General features: G+C 34.5%; 1 protein-coding gene across 1 annotated transcript; it reads right to left on the bottom strand.

Moving 5' to 3' along the window:
- Positions 1-203: 203 nt before the first annotated feature.
- Positions 204-23,890, bottom strand: LOC115706037 (structural maintenance of chromosomes protein 6A). The gene is made up of 28 exons (XM_030633537.2): positions 23,471-23,890; positions 23,121-23,226; positions 22,711-22,844; positions 22,099-22,154; positions 18,411-18,497; positions 18,020-18,340; positions 16,380-16,499; positions 15,897-16,031; positions 14,782-14,858; positions 14,620-14,695; positions 14,368-14,442; positions 14,168-14,272; positions 12,926-13,095; positions 12,725-12,827; positions 12,340-12,452; positions 11,859-12,063; positions 5,631-5,762; positions 5,398-5,512; positions 5,215-5,300; positions 5,027-5,119; positions 4,611-4,747; positions 4,393-4,495; positions 3,189-3,268; positions 2,983-3,061; positions 2,763-2,820; positions 1,741-1,838; positions 1,434-1,528; positions 204-464 (listed from the first exon to the last, which is right to left on the bottom strand). The coding sequence occupies exons 1-28, from the start codon at positions 23,610-23,612 to the stop codon at positions 407-409; spliced, it is 3,159 nt and encodes a 1,052-aa protein (XP_030489397.2). The 5' UTR covers positions 23,613-23,890; the 3' UTR covers positions 204-406.
- Between the last annotated feature and the right edge of the window lie 3,823 nt (positions 23,891-27,713).

Raw genomic sequence — 27,713 nt, 5'->3', positions numbered from 1 at the left:
AAACTTCATCACAGTTCAACTTAAAGAAAATGAAAAGGCATTTGCACATGGGAATTTGGATATTCAAACTTTGTTGTGTAGTTTTCTTCTTTTGATGATGTCAAGTAAAGAGCCCTATCATGGGCTTGGCTAAGGTGATCATCACTGATAACAGTCTCTCACCTTTACGAGTTGAATTAGTAATATATCTACTGACAAGTCAATGAAGAATAGAACTACATATTGACACCATCATCACCAGACAAGTACATGGTCAATGTGAAATTGACAACATAATCTAAATAAAACATTCATTCTTCCATGATAAGATTATTGTCATTCCAAGTAGATTAAAATGAAGAATAAACGCAGATTTTTAAACTAAGTGCACAAAGCAGTCACATTGGTAAAGAAGAATACTCGAGATTCAAGAACGAGGGGCCGGCATTTGCTGTTTTTTTATATTCACATCATCCTTCACCATGCTGTATCATAACCAAAACAAGTTAGTTCTACAAATCAAAACCACAGAGGGAAAAGAAAAGAACCATTCCACAAATTTTACAATCCGTAAATTTGAGACAAACTAAATTTCAAGACCTTATTTGGGTAAACTAGGATCCTTTCTAGGCCTAAAATATTTGGAAACCAGGAAACTATAACCAACAATTACTATGTAGGTACCCCATTAGGACTCAAATCTAAAAACTTGTGGGACCAAAAGACATGGCTGACCATTTGAACTACCTTTTTGGGTAAACTACATTGCAGGACTTGAAACCAAAATATTGTCAAAACAAAACACGAATCTCCTCGCTCAATATGATACTCACTATCCAACATACATTCATTAATGTGATACAATCCAATCAAAGAATGTGGGCTAAAATTCTAATCTGAACACAATCTAATTTACATGTAGTATCCAATTTAATTCAATCAGTAATTGGATTAGATCAACTTTTGTAATCAGTTTTGACCCTTCAAGCCAAATATTCAAATAGCATGTAAATTTTCCCAAGATAAACTTCACAAATGATCAAATACATGTCTACCAGAGAGCTTAACTTCACCATATAGACATCACAAGATCACACATATATCAGATAGGCCTAAAAACAGGATGAAAGGCGAGAAAAACGGAGATTGAGAAATCAAGTTATTATTTTATTTTTAAAAAGAAAAAGGGAAAAAATCCTAATATCTAAAATCAAAGATGTGGTGAAACTCACTAAAAATGAGGAGAAAATTACGTTGAATTACAATAACGTTTCTAACAGACAATGACTCAGTTTCAAACAGGTTCAATTCACAAGTAAAATATTAATATTTTATTTTTAAATATTAAAACATGACCCAGTCAGGATCAACTGGGTCACATCTGTACACATGCACAAAGCAATCAACCGAATATCAATCAGGTTATATCACATCAAATATGTATTGAACCTTACCTGATATCATGAGGAGTAATAAATATCCACTGGGATCCCTGAACCAGTGCAAAGTCCACTAGAGTTTCTAAGCTGATTTTCCGACTTACAGCATCCTGAAGATAATGGGAAAAGCTTGAAATTAGTAGTAATATAACATGGTCATTCAAAAATTTCAGCGTCAAGTACAACAATGAGAACAATCAAAGTGAAAAAAATATAACCAAAAAACAAAAACTTAGGCATTCAACTATTAACATGAAGGATGAGGTAGCATATATATAAATACACACATATATATATATATATATAAGAAATAAGTTCCTACCATAAATACATCAAATTCGTCCATTGCTCGAAATGGAGCTTCTATCATATCATGAAGAGCCAAAGTGAAACACAAAGTTGAAAACGAACGCTCCCCACCTGATACACACCAGGAGTTAAATGACAAGTCCAATTTATATAATTTGACATCTACAACGAATTCTAGAGAATCAAAACAAAAATGAAAAATTACAACGAGACACATTGGTTTTCCAATTTATAAAATCTGACATCTAAACAGAATCATATAATTTGTAAGATAAAAACAGTATCAGACACAATAAATTATTAACTTTAAAAAATGAATATGGTCTACCTTTGCATTTTGTCAATCTTATTGTTACAACAGTAACCTAACACTATCCACACCATAACTCCATTATGTGACAATCACTTCCATAGCCCTTCTTAGGAAGCTAAGTTAAAGTAGTTCCAGTTGAGGGGTATCGTATAAGGGTATGATATTGGTGTAAATATTATTAGTGTAACAAACCCAAAAAGTACTAGTAATTTAAACAGCCTTTCTGTACACTAATGCAACTTTCAAGTACACATTGAAGCTTCAAAATAAATAAAAGGCAAATTAGTAATTTTTTCCTCCGAACTTTAATATGTGCTAAATTGTGCCCCTGAACTTTTTTAGCCGTTAGAAATTCCCCCTGAACTATTGAGATTGTTAAATTTAAAGACTTTTGTCTGATTTCATTCAATTTTACTGTTTCAGTGATTGTTTATGTACTAAACCATGCTCCCCAAACTTTGATATCTACCAAATCATGCCCCTCAAACTTTGATATGTACTAAATCATGCCCCTTGAACTTTCATCCATGTTAGAATTTTTTACTAAAATTAGACAAAAGTCCTTAAATTTAACAATCTCAATAGTTCAAGGAGAATTTTTAACGGCCAAAAAAATTCAAGGGGCACGATTTAGTACATGTCAAAGTTCAGGGAGAAAAATTACTAATTAGCCTAAATAAAAAAACTAGATAAAACATTGAGCAAAAATAATAAATGAAAACCTGAAAGTCCTTTAATGTCACGAACACTGCTGTTTGATGCATCTTGGGGCATCTTTACCTGTAAAGCACGTGATAAGTTCGAGAGAAGATAGTAAAAGGAAAAACAGTGGCAAACCACCATATAAAGCTGCCCAAGTATTTGGCATAAAGTATTTTACTGAAAGATGGAATCAGTGGATAATGGAAGACTGCCAAATTATTGAAGTAAAAAAACACTTACATGAACAGAGAGGGTTCTATCCTCATAACTAACATCGATACGTCCACAGATCCCTTTATTTTCTAGTTTGTTATTGAAACTGATTTTTTCAAAAAAAAATGAAAAGGAACAAAGGAAAAAAAAAAGATGTTAATATCATTGAACCAAAAAGTGGGATTAAACCATATATCTTATGTAAATTATTTTTGGGAACTGGTATTTCATACCCCCATGTTATCTGACGGCTCAATTTATTTGCAATTGTCTGATACTTAGTTCGACGTGTGTCCAGGGCTTTCTGAAGGGCCTGTAATTTAACATTGTAAAGAAAAGTCCACAAGAAACCCAATGACAGCTTTTATTTAAATTCCATCAAAGCATATCTAAAAGAAATGGACAGTTTCCTCAGAATAGCATCTATGTCCTAGTGCAAACCAGTAAATTATCCACTTATTCTAATTAATCATTGGCATCACCCAGATACCTCATGCAACAATAAAACAATCCTCCATATCTTCATATATTATTTTAGCAAACAACTCTACTAAGATTTATTTTTATATATTATTTTAACAAAAACAACTATACTAAGATTTATGACCAAGGACCTAATTTAAAATGGGACAGTAACTTGCAATAAGTTGGGCACTTTGATTTAAAAAAAAAAACCTAAAGCAGAAGAGGAAAACGATAATAACATTGAGGATCCAGCATAAACCCATGATAGGGTTTTGGTAATTGGATAAATGCTACGTGTGGTGACTGAAATTTATCCAAAAAAACATTGAGAAACCAGAACAGTATTTAATTACCATCAACTCATTGTCTCTATGCTATAAATAACTTAATTTACTATCACAAACTGCAGCTTGGTGTCAAAAGAACAATAGACATTAACAGTGCAACATGACATTTAAAGACTCCAAACCATCCTCCTACTTGGGAATGTAACATCACAAACAGGCTAACTTAGTCATTAATATTTTCTTATTTAGCATCATTTTTCTTAACTGGAAAACAAGAGGACATAAACAGTAAACACAACCGATTACAAAGAAATGAAGCATACAATACAGATACTGTAATAATAAGATAACTGATAAGCAGCAAGGTAGGTCAAGCATAGACAGTACTGGTACACAAACTGGACATTTAATTCAAATTAATCTTTAGAGAAGCTCCTCTCAAATTATTTATCCTGTTTTCCCCATTAAACTTATACTTTACAGCTGGGAACTTTTGAAATCTAAGAACATCACATGCTACAGAAGAAACAAAATTGCAAACCAGGATCAAATAGAAGATATTGCTGGTTTTAATTTAATATTATTGTGAAGCCAAGCATTAACATAAGAAAATAGCTGACCAAACATTGAATAATCATGCTACTTCTCTTTAAAGTAATCTTTTCTTCTGTTAATTTGTACTTACATCAATCTTTTTCCGGAAATCTCTATTTTTTTCCTGTTTCCCCAAAATCATACTTTGTTTTTCTTCATACATTGCCCTTAGATCATCAATAGATTCAGAAAATCTGCAGAAATAAACCACAATGAAAAAAAGCAAATTATTTTAAATTTAAACTAAAGCTTGCCTCTTGTTTACAAAAATAAAAATAAGATATAAAAACAGATTGATTGTACAGATACCTAGGGATCTGTTGCTTAAGCCTTTGATCTAGTGTTGTGATTTGAGCACTGAGTTTCTCTGGGGTGCTACCATTGCACCCACCAATAGCTTCAAGTTCACTCTCAGGACAGATAATAGAAGCTTTCTTGTCACTGGCCTACAGTAATTAACTTCAAGCTTCAGCGTTGGTACAAAAGAAATTAATTTATGTGGCATAGCTACAGCTAAAAGAATAATACAACCTTGGAGCCAGAAAAAGAGTATAAAGGAAGAATTAAAATCATGGGACAGGTTCACATGAATGAAAGTTCAGAGAAGTCTTCTAACTTTCATATCTTCTTAATAGCACACTTCTTAAAGTCTTAAAAAGTCCTATTCATGAAACCATTTCCTGAAATTTACAAAGCATATCATAAAGAAAAGACATAAATGATACCTCGCGGAGCAGGACAAGTTCCTCATATTCGGCCTCTGCATTCTTTATTTCATCAAACTCCTTGCTCATTACACTAACATAATAATTTTTCTCCTGAAAAATAGGTGACTTAAAACGTTAAGATTAACATGGTAATGGCTTAAATAGTTCAGGTAACTATCTGAGATTTTTTTAAGATGGTAAAACACCTCTTCTAAAGAATGTAGTTCTTCTTCGATATCCATAAGATCTTTCTCCGCTTTCTCATTAGCATCAACTTCACCTTTTGCGGACTCTATTTTTTTCACAGAGAAAGTAAAGACATTTAAACCCGTTTTTACATGTGGTAGAGTCAATCATTCAAAGAAATAAAAGAAAAACCTTAAACTTACCACGTAAATTTTCAAACGATACTTTAAGTTCATTGGCTTTATCCTCAGCTTCACACATTCGGACTTTGAAGTTTTCAAGCAAAATCTTTTTTTGTTGTATCTCTTCTTGGATTTTCTAAAACACCTCACAACAACGAAGAAATTATTGAAAATATAGATAGAACATTCTAAAATTTATATATATATATATAAATATATATGTATTAAAATTCAAACTTAAAGGTGGCACAAACTGAAATGTCTTGATGGATCTCATCAACTGTTGATGCAGGTGATGCACTAGCTTCAGCAGCACATGATTTCTTAAAATCTCTCAGTTGCATATTCTTAGAAACGGAGATTCTCTCAGCATGATGACACTCTCTCTATTATAGATGCAAAGAAGGAAGAGTTAGAAATCAATAGTATAATTTGACGAAGTGACACATTCAATACCTTAGATATAATAGCAAAGCAATTTCATGCAACTAAATTCATATTGCAATGAATAACATACTCGGTAGTCAGTAAAGCTAGTGTATAAAAAAAATACTCAAACTAACTGAAAAGCTAAGACACGAAAAAGTTGTAACCAGTTTTCCAACAAATCACTGTCTACTAAAAAACCAACCATAACTGATCACAATAGAGAGAATAAGCAGACAACATTGATCAAAAGATCATGCATACACTTCTGTTAGGACCAAGGTGCATTTTATTTATGCTAGGAGAGGTAAGAATGCTACTGCTCAAAGGGTAGTGGGTCTTTTACTTTAGGAAGGTATGATTGTAATTGTGGAGTGAGATTGCAAGCTGTTATATTGTTGTTTGAGAGGTTTATGGGATTTATGCATGTATTGAGGACTTCTCTTTACAGCAGGGGTCCTATAGGGCTCTAAGCTTGTAATCTACTGTTACTTCAATTTCTTGCTATTGAATTGTGATCTTAAGGCTTATCAATTGGTATCAGAGTAGGCAATCTTGGTGAATGACGTATACTCGAAGTTAAAAAAAAATAGTGGAGTCGGTTCACTTGGTAGCAGGGGATGAGGAATCACAAGCACAAGTTCTAGAAGAATGGAATTCAATATAAGAGAAGATTAACGCCCATGACCAAGGCATCAAGGAGAAAATGGATTTGATCCTTTGAGGCCAAGCTAGAATTGCTACAGAGCTTACCGATGGACCACGAAGCCCAGTGGGGAAGTCGTCTCAATTTCTAATTAGGTCTAGTTGGTCGGGAAACCAGAACCGAGAAGAAGTTGGTGTGAGGCGAGCTGAGTTCCGTCCAAGGAAGATCGAATTGTCGATGTTTACGGGGTCCAATCGAGCAGATAGATATTTTGGTTTAATGAGATTCGCGATATTTTGGTGTGAGGCGAGCTGAGTTCCATCCAAGGAAGAGCAATTGGAGGCGGCAATTTTATGCTTGGAGGGATCAGCTCTTCGCTGGTTTCGTTGGGAGAACAGCCGCCGAGAAATCCTAAGTTGGGGCGAAATGAAGAACCTCCTCCGACAATTCATGCCAGCGCACGAGGGGACGACGTATGATCGATTCCTGGCGTTGCATCAATTCACCACGGTACAAGAGTACTGTCAACAATTCGAAGCTCTGACTGTATCGATCGGAGCTGTCGTAGAGCCTCTGCTGGGATAAGCCATCATGAAGAGGCTGAACGAAGAAATTCAGGGCACCCTGCGATTACTCGAACCCATCAGCTTAGAGAAGACGATGGAGATGGTTGAGGTTGTTGAAGCAAACCCAAAAGTGGTTCGAGCCTTTTGTGTTGGGCCGAATAAATGTGGAGGCCCAAGTAAGAGTTATGGGGTCACTAATATGGTTGGGTCAACTAATAGTAACCCTAATAGGCCATGAAATTGGCCCAATTCTAAAGGACCAAGTTCAAACCCAAACAGTCATCCTCAAGGGATTTACAATCGTTTCCCTTCGACTACAATGGCCAAAGATGCACCAAAAACATATCGACGTATGACAGAAATAGAAGTCCAAAAAAAAAAGGGCTAGGGGGTGTGCTACAAGTGTGATGGTCCTTGGACTTGTGGTCACCAATGTAAGGCTCTTAAATTACAAATAATTTTGGTCCAAGATGATTTTGAAGAATTAGAAGAAATGCTAGCCATGGATGAATCAAAGGGTGCCGAGGTGGAAGGTTTAAAGGAGGCGCAAGTGGTGGAGGTCTCTTTGAATTCGGTGGTAGATTTAACAAAACATGAAATTAATGGGAAGTGTCTATGGTCAAGAGGTTACTGTTCTAATTGACAATGGAGCTACTCATAATTTCATAGCTTCTTCGCTGGTGGCCAAACATAATATTCACGTCTCACCTACTAACTCTTATGGAGTGCAAATGGGAATTGGAGAAGCAGTGAAGGGAACAGGAATTTGTGTAGGGGGACCCTTCAATCAGTAGATATTGTGGAAGACTTTCTACCCCTAGCCTTGGGAAGCACTAATGTGATTTTGGGAGTCTAGTGGTTGGAAAGCTTAGGAGAAACGTATCACCAATGGAAAGAAGGGGTGATGCGATTCAAAGTGGGGGGCAGAACAGTGGAGTTGTGAGGAGATCCGACCCTCCATAAGACTCGGGTCTCCCTCAAAACAATGGTTAAAACTAAGGGTGTTCATAAAATAGTCGATCTAATCCAATCTAATTCGTAAAGTGCGGATATCCGCACTTGTGCAGATTGGATTGAATTGAAAAATTCAAAATTCGCACTTACGTGCATTGAATGTTAATTGACATGTAAAAGTAATCAATCTAATCTAATCTATACATCTTTATAAAAAAAATTAAAAAATTATATATACAAATAATATTTTAATGTAAAAAAATAGCAATTTAAAAATCTAATATATATAATACAATTATATTTCAAAACTTAATAGATTATTCTTATATATAATTTTTTTTCTACATACAATTTAAAATAAAAGTAAACATTTCTTTTATACATACATTTTTTTTTCTTCGTTTAAATTTGTTATTTGTTATTTTATTTATTGTAATGTGTTGTTGGAGATATAAAATAATTATAATTTGTTTTATTTTGTTGCTAGTTATGTAAAAAAAAAAATATATTAATCATAAATATTGAAAAGTAACTAATCCAGAAAAACTGATCCAATCTGCACTTTTGCGGATTGGATTGAATCCAAAAATTGAAACGCACTTAGTGCAGATCGGATGCACTATGAGCAAAATAGTGCGAATTGGATTGGATGAACACCCCTAGTTAAAACGATACAAGTGGCTCAGGAAGGCTTGTGGTGGAGTTGAGTCATACAAGTGCCAATGAAAGTGATGACCGGGTTCCAACAGCTATGGCTGGGTTGCTTCAACAATTTTCTAGAGTTTTTGAAATGCCTAACACACTGCCACCTCCACAACCTCGTGATCATGCTATTCGCCTTCGTCTCGGAACGACTCTGATTAGTATTCACCCTTACCGATACCCACATATTCAAGAAGATGAAATTGAGAGATTGGTGTGTTAAATGTTGAAGGTGGGAATTTGCCAGCCAAGTGTGAGTCCATTCTCAAGCCTAGTGCTATAGGTAAATAAAAAAGATGGAAGTTGGCGCTTTTGTGTGGATTATCGGGCTCTCAACGAGGAAACCGTAGCTGATAAGTTCCCCATACCAGTAATTGATGAACTTCTTGATGAGTTATATGGGGCACAAGTATTTACGAAGCTTGACTTGAAGTCGGGATACCACCAAATTCGAGTGTGACCTGAGGATGTACCTAAGACAGCCTTTCGAACTCACGAAGGACACTATGGGTTTGTGGTTATGCCGTTTGGACTCACTAATGTGCAAGCAACCTTCCAAGCCAACATGAATGAGATCTTTAAGCCTAATTTTCGTCGTTTTGCGCCCGTTTTCTTCGACAACGTACTAGTTTACAGCCCCACTATGGAAGCCCATCTATCTCATCTGCAAGTGGTCTTGGAGACTTTAGAACAACACCAATTTTATGCCAATACAAAGAAGTGTTGTTTTGCTTAACGGTGGTTAGAGTACTTGTGTCACATTATTTCAGGCAAAGGGGTGTGTGTTGACTCCAGCAAGATACAAGCAATGCTAACTTGGCCCATGCCGAAAACTTTGAAGGAGCTTTGGGGCTTTTTGGGTCTCACAGGATATTACAGGAAGTTCGTGCAAGGGTATGGGCCCATTGCTCGCCCCCTTACGAAGCAATTAAAGAAAGATCCATTCAGTTGGAATGACGAAGCTACAACTGCCTTTGAAGCCCTCAAACGAGCTTTGGTTACTGTTCCGTTATTGGCTCTTCCTAATTTTTCTGTCGTTCGTGATCGAAGCGAATGCTTCCGGCTACGGTCTAGGGGTTGTTCTAATGCAAGAAGGTAGGCCACTCGCCTACTTCAACCAAGTGCTAAAATCTCGCGCCCAATTGAAGTCTATCTACGAGAAAGAGCTCATGGTCATAGTGCTCGGTATCCTTAAATAGCAGACATACTTGTTGGGTCAAAAATTTTTAGTTTGAACCGACCAACAGAGCTTGAAATTTCTTTTGGAGTAGCGTTTAGTATCCACATTGCATCAGAAATGGCTAGTAAAGTTGTTGGGTTATGACTTTGAGATCCATTATCAACCCAGGATAGCTAATAAGGCGACTGCTGCATTGTCGCGCGTCCTACCAGCAGTATCTGCCATGCTTACCACTTCTTCTTGGCTGGATTGGGACTTCGTCCAATGTGAAGTCAAGGCTGATCCTTTCTTGGCCAAGATGTGCACGGATTTAAAACAACTTAAGAAAGTACCCGAGTTCTCCCTCGAGCATGGGCAACTCATGTATAACAGAAGGGTGGTTCTTACTGCCAATTCATCTCTCTTGCCCTATTTTTTGAAGGAATATCACGTGACCCCAGTTGGGGGCATTCTGGAGAGTCTCGCACTTACCAGTGGCTACACGTTGATGTGTTTTGGACTGAAATGAAGCAGCAGGTGGTGAATTTTATAAGGAGTTGTGAGGATTGTCAACGCAATAAAACCATGGCTATGTCTCCCGTCGATTTACTGCAGCCTTTACCGCCGCCCGAGCAAGCTTAGGACGATATCACCATGGATTTTATTGAAGGATTGCCTTGCTCGGAAGGGGTGGACACTATGCTTGTGGTGGTGGACCGTTTGAGTAAGTATGGCCATTTCATTCCTCTCTATCCGTTTTCTGCCAAGACAGAGGCTGAAGCATTTATTACACATGTTGTTAAGCTCCATGGTATCCCTTGCTCCATCGTTTTCGACAGAGCTCGAGTTTTCCTTAGCCACTTCTGGGCTGAATTGTTTCGAGAACAAGGGACTTTACTGAAGCATAGTACAGCATTTCACCATCAAACGGATAGACAAACTGAGGTCGTTAATCGCTGCCTTGAGACTTATTTACGTTGTTTTGCTTTTGAAAAGCCACGAGTGTGAGCTAAATGGCTCTTTTGGGTGGAATATTAGTATAACACCAACTTCCACTCATCTTTGGGTTGCACACCATTCAAGGTCCTGTATGGACGAGACCCTCCAACCTTAGAGCGTCACCGTTTGGGCGGGTCGGTGATCACGGCAGTGGACCAGTTGTTGGAAGAACGAGATGCCTTCCTTGATGATCTAAAAATGCATCTCCTCCGTGCTCAACACAAGATGAAGACAGCTGCTGACCTACACCGTTAGGAGGTTCATTTCGAGGTTGGTGACTTAGTTTTTGTCAAACTCCGTCCTTACCAACAAAAAACATTGGCTCCTCATTTTTATGGGCCATTTCGGGTCTTGAGTCGTGTTGGGGTTGTGGCTTACAAACTTGATTTACCTCCTACTGCTGCAGTTCATCCCGTCTTCCATGTCTCTCAACTCTAAGCTGTGGTGGGCGTTGCCTCTTCATCTCCTACTTTCCCTCCTCAACTCACCCCTGAATTGGAGCTTCAAGTGGAGCCAGAGACTGTGCTGAATGTGGGCCATGGTCCCAACGGTCCAGGTGATGAAGTTGAAGTCTTAATTTAGTGGAAACACTGTTTGAAGCATCTTGGGAGAAATTCGAGACCATCCGTAACCAATTTCCTACTTTCAACCTTGAGGACAAGGTTCGAGCTATAAGGGGGGTAATGTTAGGACCAAGGTCCGTTTTACTTATGTTAGGAGAGGTACGAATGCTACTGCTCAAGGATAGTGTGTTTTCTTTTACTTTAGGAGAGTATTATTGTAATTGTGGAGTGAGAGTGCAAGATATTATATTGTTGTTTGAGAGGTTTATGGGGTTTATGCATGTATTGAGGACTTCTCTTTACAACAGGGGTCTTATAGGGCTCTAAGCTTGTAACCATTGCCTTTTAATTCAATAACACTCAACAGGGATATTATCTCAATTCTTCATTGTTCTACTGTTACTTCAATTTCTTGCTATTGAATTGTGATATGAGGGCTTATCAACTTCTACCAAAACAAAAAGTACCTTTATGTTTCGAATGCTTTCATGAAGATCTTCAACTTCCCTTTCTGCCTGCCTTTTCCTCCCCATGCATTCCTGAGCTATTTTTTGTACATCTAATGCATTGCTTTGAAAATTTTTAATCTGCTCATCATAGGAACTACAAAGACGTGGAGGTCTAGTTGACTTGTTGGGAGGAAGAATTGTCTCAACAGAAGCACGAGAAAACCTAGAAAAAGAGAATTTTTCAAAGTAAGCAAATATGACAGAAATCTAAGCAATCAAAAAATAAACACCCAAACAGTTAAAACAAAAAGCTTAGTGGTGCTGTAATACTACTCAAGGGCCACACTACGTTTCATCAGTTGCGGATGCAAAGCAAATCAAAATAGACAAATAAATAAATGTATTTGTGCCCAACTTGGCAACGATGAAGCACCAACAGAATAGTGTTAAAAGAATGAACTTTCCATTTGATAGAGAAGAAAAAGAAGTCGCTGCTAACATTTTATAGCCATCTAATGTGTAGACCTCCTTCAAATTTGAGTTCCTTGAATCAAAAGCAACAACTTTTCCAATGTCATAATCTTGAACCAATACTTGCCGCTCCGCATTACCCTGGAAACATAATTATGAAGTGAAAATCGCAAACAGTTTTATGTTCTTTTGTAGCAGGCAGGGGAAAATTCCAAAGAACAAAAGAAAGAAGCAGGAAAAAATATATCCACCAAACTTCACAGAGGTGAATAACAAGAGCATGATTTGCTCGTTCTTTATATAAATAAATGCACGTTTGAAAGAAGAAGAAAAAAATAGTAGTGAATAACATCAAAATGTAAATGGATAAATTATGTACCAATCCATAAGCCACATAAAACTAGTAAAATTACCACATCAACTAAAACATTTAAAACAGTATGACTTTCAGAATGAAGACATGAAAGAGTGGTTGGGTGACTTGTTCGAGGAAGCATGTGCTGAGGAATATCCAGCCTGCAACAAAAAATAATACACACCATCAGTTATAATTATAAGTTCAATAACCTTAGATGAACTGAAAAAGAGTAAATAAATAAGAATAATCAAGATACCTTGGTCGTGAAAAATCATATATTATAATCTGAACATAGTTATAGTTTGCTTCCTTTGCACATGACCTCAAAAGAAGACAGTCTTTATGATCTGTTACTATGAAAGCACTGAGCAACCTTCCAAGGGCTTGTTCGACAGCAGGAGCCCACTTATCACCTTTAACCAAAGTCTACCAAATCAAAACTTAAGTTATGATTCGCGCAAGTTGTTAAAAAAAGCATTCATTTAGAGCAAACAACAGCAACATAATGATGGAGTCTGAATCCCAAAGAGCATTAGAAGTAATTGATCAAGTTTAAGCTCTTCAATGGAGAAAGATTAACAAACAATTCCCATCAAAAATAGTTTCACAGGGTGTATAATATACAAAATGACCGAAGAGAACATTACCAGTAAAGACATGTTAAATAAGGTTTTCAAGCAAAAAAATGGAAAGACGTAAAAAAAAATGGCCCTAAATAAGAATAAAAGAAAGTTTTCAGGTAAACCCACCACACTCGTCTGTTTTCACTTTTTTTATTGAGAGAGAGAGAGAGAGAGAGAGAGAGATAACTTGTATTAAAATGGGGAAGTAGAACTGTAGAAGGGAAAATATTTGGTGGAAGCCACAAAACAAAAATACTAATATTTTTAAATAGACAAGCCCAGTCTATTGTAATATTCACTCGTGTGTGATTATTGCTAATTGTCATAAACCAATGTTTTCCAGTGAAATGTTGAACACAGGTCAGTTGTGAGTTAACCTCTAAGTCAATGCCTCCGCTTGCTCCAATGAAAGCTAAATCTCAAGCTTTGAATGAAAATAGTTGTAGGCAAAATAAATACTTTAGGAGCTAAAGCCTGTCAACTAAAGACTAAACCAAAAAAATAAAATAGACTTGAAAATAAATTCAATTAAAAAAAATAGTTTTGTATGTGAGCCTCAACCACCTAGCTGATAGGGCAAGAATTTCCAAAAAAAAAAAATTGCCAACATAAAACACCCTAAATAAACTAGCAAATCTCCTAATCCAGATAGGATAAGACCAATCCCAATTATTCTACACTAGTCTTGCATAATAACAATATAAAGGGAGAGACCCACCCTAACAACTGCAATGAAAAAACATTAATTAACATGCTTGTTCTGCTTCAATGAATTTAATTAGAATTAGTATCAATGGCTTTGCATATAGAGCTTTTTTCATATTTATACAAATTTACTCAACTTATTGTCATCAAGAAACATTACAAAATCTTACCAAATGAGCACCAATTGGACCAATTGGTGGTTTTCTGAATCTCCGATGATGTCTCTCAATGGCACGCAGCAGATTAATAACTTTATCTCCACCAAATGCAGTAACCTGTGTAGGTTAAAAATATCACAATTGATCATTACAACTATCTGCAGTAAATGATATATTGTTCTTACAGGCATCTACAAGCACAACTATCAAACCTTATTAGTCTGGTTCCGCTGGAGCTGACTTATATTATCTAACAACTCTTTGTGCTGCTTCTGACAATTGTGTATCTAAGAAGGCATTTGATTACAAATATAGTCAAACTGAGAAAGAAAAATGACGCTTTGTGTGAAATCAGATTAATTAGAAATATGGATGCATGTAAAATAGAAGGAAAGAGAAAACACAAATTACACTTGACAGTATCAATTACAACTTATCTAACAGTCACACTAATTCCTGTGTACCTCCTCATCTATATTCCGGATGTCTATCACCATCTTGTTTAATCTTTCTAATAAAGTATCCTCTTCTTCCTTCAAGCTGGAATATCAGTAGGCCAAGCAGAATTAAGTCAAAGCTTTCTAAATGAAAAGGAAATATGTAAACAGATTATATAATCATTAAACCTCTTAAAGTACGAATCAGCATTCTCAAACTCAAACTCAAGTTCCCTTAGCTTCTCCTCTATTTGAGATTCTTCAGCCTGCAATCCATTAAATTTCATATTGATTGTAACTCCCTACCACAACTTACTCCCATAAACAATTGATAATAGCAACTTAATATGTTATTGTGAAAATTATTTCTTAGACTTGTGTAAATATACATATGCTAAATCCTTGTTGACTTTAATTGTCAATTATAATTTATATTAATTTATTCTACTTTCAGTTTCAAGTAACGCGACAAGAAATGGTATAATTGTAGCTCCTCTTTCAAGTTCAAGGCTACTGTTGGATATCCAGACGACCTGAACCTGATGGTAACCTCAGATTCTGGTGAGGCAGGCCAAAAATAGCATTATTGTTTTCAACAAAGAAAACAAAAGCCTTATTGTGACTTGTGATTTCTCTCCTTAAATGTCATTTTCAGGATAGTTGGATTGATTTAGGGGTAAAAAAACAGCTCTCCAATGCAAAAAAAAAAATATAGAAAAGATTTCCCTATCCAGATCCCAGCTATCCAATCCCGCAAGGAACACCTCATATGCCCCAATGCCAGATCCCAGGAGACAACAGAAAGTTATGTAGCTACTGAGATGTCTGCCAAATCAGACATACTCAATTGAATACATTAATTATTTATTAATTTTAAATGAAATATATGTATATTGCTATTTTCTCTGTGCATTATCTTATGCAGGTTTCTAATTATTTCCTATGTATTTTTTTTATTCTTTTTCTACAAAGAGAGAGAGAGAGAGAGAGAGAGAGAGAATTTGAACTTGGAACCACTTTTTTGTGAGGAGCAGTGTAGTAGTGTATAACTACAATTATTTCCTACGTAAAATGCAACAACTAATGCAATCCACTTTTCAAAATGTTTTTGTAAGGACACCGCTAGTTATCTTATCAAAAGGATCCTAGTCATGATAAATATCATCACAACAAAGTATTCCGAATGGTACTAAACAAAATAAAATAACAATGAACTCAGTTCAAAAATAATTTTGGCTCCGCATTATTACTTTTTCTACATGCTACATCTTTTTAGTGCGACAAGTAATAGCAAATAGACAAACCTGTGTATTCTTTACATGGCGATCGTGAATTTCCTGCACTTGTTTCTCATAAGAACTTAAACGCTTAAACAAATTGTCGATGACATTAAGTTTGTGATTATACTCTTCTACTAGCCGAAGCTTTTCTTTGGTAGCCTGATGAAACATTTGTATCAATAAGAAACAGAAGAATAACTTTTCACAAAAGAAACGAGAATGAAACTGAACAAAACCTATTCAACAGGGGGAAGTAAAGCACATCCTCAACAAAAGTATAAAAAATTCAGCACTTCATTGAAAAATCTAAAAGCAAATTTATCTCTCTTTATATTCCTAGTATCACAAGACAAGTGTGATAAATACGGTTTCTACAGTAAGTTATCTTAGCATATTTGAAATATAATGATGAAAGCATAAAGAAAAAAGGCTAGGGCACAAACTTTATTCACATGACTTCCACACCTAAAAAATAAAATAAAATCACTGATAAGTCTTTTAACAAACCGAGGACAATTTATGCTGTATTTCATCTTTCCTTCTCTGCACTTCAGTCATCTTTCCAATCAAGGATGAAATTTGACTTTTCTTCTTAGCTAAAATATCCCCTAATTCCTCCATTTTTTCCTGTAACATCAATCAATTAATCTACATTAAGATATCTGATGTTTTAATAATATAACCAATTGGCATCGAAGCAACCTTCAGCAACACCTTCTAAATCATGTTGCTGTGACTAAGTACAATAATAATAACAATAATAATAATAATAACAACAACAACAACAACAACAATAATAATAATAATAATGAACTGCACACGGAGAGATATGTTTCTTTGCACCAACTAGAAAATTCAGCAAAATGCAAATGTTAAACTTGTAAAGGTAAAAAGCTTGAAGATTTCATAAATTTCGTATAAGAAAAAACAATAAACACAATACTCAAAACAATAAACGAGTAAAAGTCAAGCAAGGAAAATTTCAACCAAACATGACCATGTCAAGACAAAATTTGCACATTGAAATCTTTTCAGCTCAATACTATGTTAGAGCCCCCATAAGACTCACTTATTCCAGGAGGAACAAGAACCTGTAGCTTTCAAATTGTAATTACTGATGTGTTGAGCTAGTTTCTAATTAAGCTCACTGGTGTGTCAAACACTTGTGTTGTGATTGGCCAAGGAATAAGTTTCAGTCAAAGATGCCTTAGTAGACCTGAACATATAAATAGCTAACCAGATTATTGATTAGGTATCTGAATTCATTTTGAGTTGTAGAGAAAGTAAATATACTTTCTGAGAGATAGCAAATTATATCAAATAAGTTTAGAAATTATAAATTATATTTTGAAATCAATAAAGATTCAGATTTCCTCTCAAGCATTGGATTTCTGTCTTAGTAGTATTATACTAGCAGAAACTAAAACGGTAATATAAATCTAGCTGCCTAAAAGAGAGAGAAGAGGGCGAATGATATAACAGAAGAGAGCTTGAGCTGAGAGAAAAGTTGAAAAAACAATCACAACACAAACAAATCAAAATTGCTACCATAACATAGATAACTTTAAAAAAAAAACATTTTATTGTTTAAGCTATTAAATTTTTCAATTGCTAGGCTTTCTAAGTAGAAAATAAATAAGATTAAAGTATTGTATACACGCTTTTAGAGTTGTATTTTTTTTGTTTTTCCTTTACATCTGACACTACGACACCCTCTAAAATAATCATGTTATTGTTTAAGCTATTCAACTTTTCAATTGCTAGGCTTTCTAATTCTAAGTAAAAAAATAAATAAGATTATTGTATACACATTTTTAGAGTGGTATTATCTTTTGTTTTTCCTTTGCATCTGATGCTACAACACCCTCTAAAATATGCATAACATACAAAATCGTGAGTTTCCAACAAACAAACAAAAAAGGAGAAAAAATAATTATCATGACACTATAGATTATTTTTAAGAAAAATCAATTCATCCAAACATAAAAAAGAGAAACCCCAAATAAAAGGCCATACAGTCTACCAATAAGAATAAATTGCTAACTTCAAGTAATCCCACAATTATGCAAAATAATTATTTTTTTAAGCTATGATGAACAGTGTAGTTGCAACAAGATAATTTTACAGTTGATAAGAGTCCTGCTTACCATTCTACGATCAATTTTAGATTGGATAACAGGTATATGACTTTTACGCTTGTCAATGATTACACGTTGTTCCTGAAGGTCCCTATCTACTTTATATACCCAAGACCAAGCGAGCTTCTTCTTTAACTCCCGTAACTCTAGCGATGCTCGTTCAACATGTTTCATGTTATTAATCTTTTCTTGCAATTCATTGAGTTCCTTCTCTATTGGTTTAACTGCATCCTCTAACTCACAAACAGTACCATTTGCAGATTTCAGGTGCTGATCAATCATTTCCAAAAGATCATGGACTCGCTGAAGAAGAGTAGCCTTGAAAAAGAACTGAGTAAAAAAAGTGTCAGAGTAGCATAGTTGGACGAGTACTATAAATATAAACACTGGAAGACACTACCTTAAATTTGTCCTTGTCATTTCCAGAATGTAAAAACTCTCTGCTTTTGTCTTGACTCATTATTACACATGGATTTTCAACATCAATCTGCAGAATACAAAGCACAACAGAGTAGACACCCATTAAACAAGCAGAGATAGTACCATCTAACTTTAAGAAAAGATACAAGAATAATATTTATGTAGCTTAAAAAATTATTGAATCTTTCATCTTCCTTTGAGAAAAAGAGTAGAAGTATGAATATCATGACATTAAAATATGACATGCTATACCTGTGAACTACACCACAATCATAATGTTTTACTTATGCAATACAGCCATCCGTTTGTCTTTGATCAACAAGAAGAAACAAAGGCTATTATTAATAAGATATCATCTGAGTTACAGCCCAGAAGCTACTTAATATCTGATAAAAAAATAATAGCTTTGCATCAAATTACAGCCATAATGACATGTGCTACCCTCCAATTTTTTTGGTTCCCATTGAATAAGTTGTTTTAAAATTGAAACTTTATTTTACAGTAAATTCATTAATTAAGTTCAAGAAAAAAAGAGTTTCTTTGTTAAATGATTTTTATTTGAGAAGAATCTCTTCGCCTATTCTCTTTGAGTGATAGTAGCAAGCTACACATTGTGAAAGACCTGGGGAAGAAGAAGAAAATATGGCTCCCTTATACAATAAGTGGGGAGCAGAGCCCTAGCTCAAACTAACTTAAAGAAAAGAAAGAACAGGGGGAAGATTGAATCTTGGAAGAGTGACCCACTTGGTACCGATCTCCCCATACGAGGCAAAGACCTCACTTTAGGTTTAGGAAGAACTCACGACTTGAGAGCTAAGCGTCGATCAGAGGTGCGCAGATCTTTATTCTTACTAAATCCTACCATGAAAAAAAAACTAAAAAATCCTTGGTGATAAAAATCCATATGCCACCGATAAATTTACTCTATCCTAAATAGCACTTGCTTCTATAATGTTAAAAACTGCTATTTCTCTCCGGCCATATGGCATAAAGGATAGCAAATATACCTCTCACATGCACCAATATTCTACTTCTTTTTCTAGAAGTCCCCTTTTCCTACCTCAACCCTCCACTTGCAGCACAATAGCTTAGCGATGTGTTGACTGTACCCAATCTAATCCCTATTTATTGTAAAAAAAATTGCCAAGCATCCCCCTCAAAGAGAATGTAGAAAATAAACGAATGCTAAACTCCATGTTCTTTCTGCATATATCTCCAAAAAAAAAAAAAGAAAAATCTTTTCGCATAGTTTTTTTTTTAACTTCGAAAAAATCAACTCAAATAACTTGTGACTTTGTAAATTCTTGTGTGTGTTGAATTTGACCATCCAAACACCTCCACTTAGAAGGTTTCCATATGAATGTACATGAGTTTAAATGGTTACACCCCTTCATGTGTTTAATTTCTTGAACATTGATTTGCAAGACAACCCTTTCAAGCCATCTAGGTTAAAACAATTACATGAGGATTTGGAGTGCATTAAATTGTAGCCCAAGAATCAGTATACCAATGATATCTAGCTCATTCGAAACTAAAGTAACATGAGCTTGCGTCTGAAAAGACTATCCAGGAGGAACTAATGAATCAACTACAGCTGGAGACACACATGTGAAACTCTTGTCAAAGTGGTAAAAACAATCCTGACCAGTGTGGCCAAACCGAAGACAGCTTACACTGAGGTCAACTATTATTACTAGGAAATCTACCACCTCCACCAAAACAAGGATTGCACTGGAAAAAATGAATAGCTTGTTCCTCAAGTGAGACCTCCATGATATCAACTATGTGTAGTAGAGAGTCGAGAAGAATTAGTTGGATATTGAGAATGAAAAGGTCAAGACGAATTGGTTGCCTCCAACCACAATGGTGATATTGGCTTCAATAGAAGAATCAAATTCTTCAACAAATATTTGAGCACTTAGATTGATTTATGTCGAAGACTTCTCAATTCAAGATCCAGATGTCAGAAGCAAAGCTTCTATTTCTAAAACTCATATCCTTCAATTCGAGTATTAGAAGAGATAACAAAAGTATTATATTCACTATGAAAGCCTTTAAAAATGGCAGCAACATGATCTCTGGTACTAAAGAAAGACTTATCCTATTGAGGTTAAAAGATAGTTTATTTTACCTTGACCAAATACTCATTGAGAGACATTGAACCTTTTTTCAATTTCTAAAGCTTAGTATGAAACTCCAAAATTTTTGTTGAAACTTCGAAAGTGAAATACTTCTTCAAAGTGCTCAAAATTCCACTTGAAGTATTGCTACTCACCATTCTTGTGAGAATACTTACAGTCATCGAGGACAATATCCAAGAAACAAGGAGTTAATCTTTAACATCCCAAACAATGAAGGCCCAATTGACGGTGTTCGATGCTTGATTTGTTGATCATCATCTAAATGGAACTTTGGTGGTAAAGAACCTTCATGAATGTAGCTTTGAAATCTATTACCTCGAACGGTAGCAAAGACTTGTTGTTTCCACATTAGAAAATTATGGTCACTGAGTTTAATCAAAAGATTATACTGAATTTTACTATATAAACCTCAATTGGATCCCTTGTTGTTGGTTTAGCCACTATCAGAAGTATACTATTCTGATTCGGCAGTCTTGAGTTTACCTTGAGTGCCAAGAGAAGCTAACCACAAGGACCTGACACCATGTTCACCATTAATGGCGGAAAAGGCTCTGATATCACGTTTGGCCTCTTAAACATAATGAAACAAAGAGAAGGGAGTAGAAATAGAAAAGAAAGAGTTTGCGATTTGAAAGAAAAAGTCTTATTGAATGAATGAATGATACCACAAGGAATTTTATACAAGTGTATAGAAAGCATATGTTACAACTGGAAATAGTTATGACAAAGTTGTCATAACTAACGCCAACAGCACGCCTAGCCTCCTAACAAACTAACATCTACTAAAACTATTCCAATTCAAAATGTTGTCTAAACCCAATCCATCAAACTCTTTTGGTCTACAAACAATCTCCCATGAGACCAAATGACTCCTCTCTACCCCTATCACTCCTTTCAATAAAACAACCATCATTCTTAATTCTTTCTCATTCTACTTCACCAACTTCTTGTGAATCCTAATATGTGAAGCAAAATAAGTTGGAAGGGCTACAAAATGATTTAAGTTTAGTCCTCCCCCACCCATGAGAGAGTTAAAAAGTGAATATAAACTACCAACTAAGCCCATACTTAGTCGATGTGTGATCCTATCACTCTCTTCCAACAATCTAGCCTCATGTTGATTCGCCAAGCACAAGATACCTAAAATCAAATATAGGAGAGAATTACCACCTAAAGGTAGTCCCATATAGAGCTGCATAATATTTCATTCCCCGTAGTGTTTGATTAGCCACCTTCCTCCAGATTTATGATTACCATTACACGTTGCCACATTAATTGAAACTCCCAATACAATTACATGCACAACAAATGACAAAAATACAATAAGCAAATACATGCACAAGAAAAAAAACATGCTAATAATAATAACCGTCAACGAAATCTAAGTGTTACATAAACATTTCCATTGCTAAGAGACAACTAGGCTCATCAACACAAACTACAAGTTAAGCATGCTAGTATGTATATAATGATACATTTTTAAAAAAAAAAAAAAAAAAAAGTGCAAATGAAACAATAAATACTCACATTAAAATAGTCTACTAGCTCAAGAAGCTCGTCCTTCTTAGAAGTAACTTTTTTACCTGTCAAAGGAGAAAGGAAAAGATGAATTAAATACCCAATAACATTATACCATTTATTAGAACATGAATTACTCTAATATCACCAATTAGTTATGATATAAACCCTCATCTTTCTTACCATACTCTTCCTCTCATTGTCTAAACACTTTCACACTTAACGTCCTTCCTTTCCACATATTAGAAACTGCGAAGCTCGCAACTTAAACAGTTTGGCTTGAAGGAACCTCTCAATTCTCATATAAGATTGACTATTAATCTAAAGATATAAATAACATATATTTAAGATTCATTATGTACTTCTAGACATCGCCACCTTCAATCCAGCTTTAAATTTATATTCCTTAACCTTAATATTCATATATCAAACTCTCACTTCCATCTAAGATGCTCCATTTAGTTTCTTTGATAATAAAATGTGATTTTTAATTCAAAATTATTTTTTTGTCAAAATCCAAAGATTAAACCTACTACATTATAATTCATACTATGTGAAGGATTGTTTCTAGTATCAAATACTTAAAGAAACATAAATCCTGAAAAACCAAGTTTATCTAACCTCGGCAATCTTTCAAAACAGTGGTGCTTGCAGATTCCGAAATCCTGCGTTCTATGGTTATGGTACTACCATATGTCTCTGGCTTAAACGCATCATCCCCTTCGTTATTTATTTCAACAATAACAACAGTGGAACTGTAAAAACATAACAAACAACCAACAAAAATAAGAACTTGATAGGCAAAGATACGAAAGTAATATTCAAACTAGACACCCTTTTCTACTACTAGTACACAAAACCAAAAAAAAAAAAAATCTATAAAGAAATATACAGGCTAGTTTCTAAAACAATAAATAAACTTCCAGGAAGTGAATGCCTACAGTCTCACCTCAACTAACGTTCTTAGTCCGTAGTTACAGGAAAAATGTAGCGATTAAAATATGAAGGCTAAAGGAAAACTGAACACAAACCTACAACCAGTTTTGATGAAATCTTTTAGCGTTGAAGCCCTTTGAGTCCCTTTCGCTCGACACCCAAATGCAATACACAGAGCAGTGAGGACAGCACTTTTTCCACCTGAATATCCAAACAATCAATTAATCAATAAGCAAATTACTAGCATGAAATCAAGCAAACAAGTTAAGAACACCATATAAACTCACTCGGCATAAAATTTGAAATTTCTCCAACTCAAAAACATCCCCATATATAAAAAGCCCCCCAAAACTATTTATAAATACGTTCAACCATACACCTTAAATTCTAAGAACAGAGCGCGTGAGAGAGAGAGAGAGAGAGAGAGAGAGAGGAAGAGCCTTACTTCCATTTTGACCAGTGATAAAATTCACCCGGTCAATTAGCTCAATCACCAAATTACTATGGCACATGAAGTTCTCCAATCGAATCCTTCTAACGGTACCTGCTTTGGATTGCCGAAAAGAAGAGGTTCCATTGTCCCCCATGACTGAGGTGTGCTTCTTCTAGTCTAGGGTTAAAAGAATAAGGGAGAAACAAAACCCTAAAGAGAAGAAGCTAAAGAGCGAGAGAGTGCAGAAAAGGAAAGGAAAGGTCAGTCGTCCGGAAAGAGAAAAAGAAAAAATGGAATTGTGAGTTTGGCGGGAAAAATGTTATGATGAAAAGAAACTGACGAAGACGATTACTATTTCCTTTTTCCCTTCACTTTCTCTCTCTCTCCAGTCATTTCACGTCTAATCTTCTCTACTTGGTCTTGCAGAATTTATTTCCATTTTTACCATTATAAATCGTTTTTTATTACCTCAGATACAAAATTCAAATAAAAGGTGATGTGTTATAAAATAATATAGAATAACATAAAATAAGTAAAAAGAAAAGAAGAAGAAGATGAAGATAGAAAGAGAAAGTGGATGAGAATTTCTCAGTTCATCTTCTTCTGCACGAGTCGTCCAAGCTTCAAGTATGAGTCTCTGTTCAAGTCCCAATATAAGTATCTTGTTAAAGTTCTTGAATTGTTTCAAAGTCAAAATACACTAAATATATATATGTATGTATATGTTTTTATATATTTATTATTAATTTCATATATATATTATGTTCTTATCATTCATAATATTTACAATATATGTGTCTATGATATGATAGAAAAAATCTATATAAATTATACATATATCCAGAAGATTATGTATCATCGATAAAATATTGCATAAATCCTGAAGATTATGCATCCTCGATAAAATATTGTATATATCCTAAAGATTATGCATCCTCGATAAAATATTGCATATATCCTGATGATTATGCATCCTTAATAAAATCTTGTATATATCCTAAAGATTATGCAAACGTAATATTCATTATATAGTTGATGATATATAATGAAAGAGATGAATACATATTTATATATATGTTCTTGTATTCTTTGAGGACAATGAAAAGTAATATAATATCGATATAGATTTTGACAAACATTTCCTGAAGTAAATGTTTTATATTTGTCGAAAAAAAAATAATTGTATTTATGTGAATACAACTAAAGAATCATTAAAAATAATTATTATTGATGCAATTTTACAGTGGGTTTTGAATACCCAAAAAGAATGTTAAGAAAATTGCATTAAAACGTCAAAGTATAAGAATAACAATGAGCATGACTAATGTTATTTAAATACATGAGGCATGTATTTATTGTTCATCATTCCCTGCAGAGAATGATACTAATTGAAGTCAATTACTTTTAAAGAGTGTTCGTATTAGTCATGTTATTATACATTGTTATTACTTGCAATGTTGGAAATTATTGAATCTGACATATATTAAAGATTAAATTCTGCATACATCTTGGAGACTATGCAAAAATTGCATTCATATATTCTTTGAAATATCGTAAAAAAAATTGCTGAATAATTTCTTATATTTTTATGGATGAACAAGTAATAAATTTTTAAGAAATTTATAATAATGTTCTACTTGTTCAACGTCATTCCCCGAAGTGAATGTAATGATTTTAAATAATCGATGACATTATTTACTACTCAAATATTTTCAGAAGAAAGTGGAAACACCCAAAAGATGAGATACCACACACAATCAAAGTGCACGAAAACTATATATCATGTGTGGAATTGAATAATAGTGGTCGCGTACCTGTAGTACGGACACACTTATAATCAAGATAAAAGTATATTTGATTATTTAATAGAATGTGAATTGTACAAATTTATTGTACATTTAGAATATTTAAATATCATTCCCTGAAGAGTGAATAGACATGAAATTCTATTTCAAATAATATATATTTCATATGTATTGGTAATGCCAGAAGCAAATTAATATATACATATTTTATTATTTCTTGAAATCAATAGTTTCAAACTATTGTTTGTAACGCCCGCATTTTATAATAATAATAATAATACACGAAGTCTAAATTTCAGAATTTATATATTTAATGATTATAAGGATCGGGATCCCGGGTATCAAAATTCAGGTTAAAAGTACTTTACTATTACATATATATATATATTTTTTAAAAACTTTGCGGACATGCATCTTCAAAATACGAAATTCAAAATAGTAAAAGACCGAAACCCTCCGAGTTGCACTGCCGCGATATGTACAATCATGTCGAGTCCCGCCTCACTGTTCCTCCAGCTTTGCCTTTCCTTTACCTACACAAGGTAGCAAACTGATGAGTCAACAGACTCAGTAAGATATGCAAGAAAATACACGAAAGTAACACGTTGCCAGCTTTATGATCAAGCTGCCCTGAGCTTAACAATGAAGCTCCCCAAATGGATGAGAACGTTCTTAAGGGTAGTACGACTACTATACCAAATGCACTAAAGTACCAACTCTGTACTTGTGTTGGTAGAGCCCTAACTGTACTCCCAGAAATTACTAAGTGTTGTACCACAAACACGACGTACCCTAGGTACTCGTGTTGGTAACACCGTAACCACATTAATATTCAAAACAAGCATATACATTCATATATATATTCTTACGCTATCTTACCTCGTTCCTTGCTCAAGTGTGCCGGTCAGCCTGAGTGGAAGTGCAGCTCGACGTTTTACAGGGCCCTAAACCATAATATTCAAAATTCGATGAGAGACTCGCTAAAACACTTATTGGGGGTTTAAAATACAAACTAAGCTTAACCCTATCGATGAAAAGGATGACAATACCCTAAAATACCTAAAAACGGGAAAAATTAGGGTTCGGGAAAAAGCCCCAACCGAAAGTCGGCTCCCAACCGGAATCCGGTTCGGGACCAACCTGGCCGACCAGGTTGACACAGCTCCCAGAACCGGACCCGGCTCGGTCTGGGAACCAAAAATCCAACCCTAACAACTCAATTTAACCCCAAACTTTCCAATACTTTCCAGAACACCTGTATGCACTAAAATATACCAGTTCCAAGCAACAAATCTCAATAAATCACTCAAATTCCAAAAACACCATTGAAGACTTAAGAAGAACATTCAACCTCCAATTTTGCATAAATCATATAACATCAGCCATAAAAGCTTTAAAATAACCATTAGGAACCTAAACTAAACTTAATAAACACAACTAAACAATCCCCAACATCACAGTAACAAAATCCCAACCCTTGCATCAAAACTAAAAACAACAAACAAAGAAAATAAAGGGAGAGAAGGCTAGGATGGGATGCCTTGAGGTGAAGCTTCACAAATCAAAAAGGATTATACAAAGTTGCTTGAAGAGAAGATGGATTCTCAGCTGGATCCTTGGGGTTCGAAAGGGAGAGGGAGAGAAAAACTTAGAATTTTCTAGGTTGATGATTTTTTTTTCTAATTTTCTTTCTTTACTTTCCTTATTTAATTTAACCTTTAAATTAAATAAAACTAAATATAATACTTACTAAAACAAAGATAAAGATTCAGCCCCCAAAAAGCTACTAAAATCCAAATGAAATAATAATAATAACAACATGAAATGACCTATTTGCCCCTAACTAACATAAAGATAAATATTCACTATTATGACTAACAAGGGTAAAATGGTCAAATAAAAAGATCCCGAAAATTCTAACGCCTCTACCATTTAACAATAATACCCCGATAATCTAAAATAAAATGCGACTCTCTAGGCCCAACGTCGCTTTCCACAGCTTCCGAACACAATCACAGAAATTAGGTGATTAAGTATAAAATAGCATAAAAACATATATGATATATAAAATATATATTTCTAAAACATGCATTCCATAATTATTAATACATACTCCTACAAAGTATTATTCATAGGCGGTCTTTACATTGTTGGTACAAGATATGTATATATGCAGTTACTATTTAATTCAGTTTGCATATTCCCAAAAGTGGATATAGAATTTACTAATATTTGTTAGTGATCCAATATAATTAAAGTGATAAAGAATCACAAAATGATTATTTGAAAAGCTTCTTGAAGAAGTCTTACATACAATTGCTACTTGGAATAGTAAAATATCTTTGTATGTACCTAGATGTATAACTTTTATCTAGTTATGAAAGCGATAAGAAATAACTTATTATATGTACTGGTTGTACATTTAAATATATAATATATCAAGTCATGAT

Source organism: Cannabis sativa, chromosome 1 (genome assembly GCF_029168945.1).
Source record: "Cannabis sativa cultivar Pink pepper isolate KNU-18-1 chromosome 1, ASM2916894v1, whole genome shotgun sequence".
NCBI classification, from domain to species: domain Eukaryota; kingdom Viridiplantae; phylum Streptophyta; class Magnoliopsida; order Rosales; family Cannabaceae; genus Cannabis; species Cannabis sativa.
This window is presented reverse-complemented; position numbering and strand designations above follow the sequence as displayed.

Bases quoted from the DNA above. Each gene is read 5' to 3' on its own strand.
- LOC115706037 (XM_030633537.2), bottom strand. From the start codon at position 23,612: ATGGGGGACAATGGAACCTCTTCTTTTCGGCAATCCAAAGCAGGTACC. The intron at 18,498-22,098 runs GTGAGTATTTAT...TGTATTCTGCAG, and splicing joins AGCTAGTAGACTATTTTAAT to ATTGATGTTGAAAATCCATG. The intron at 16,500-18,019 runs GTAAGCAGGACT...TTGATGTTACAG, and splicing joins CTAAAATTGATCGTAGAATG to GAAAAAATGGAGGAATTAGG.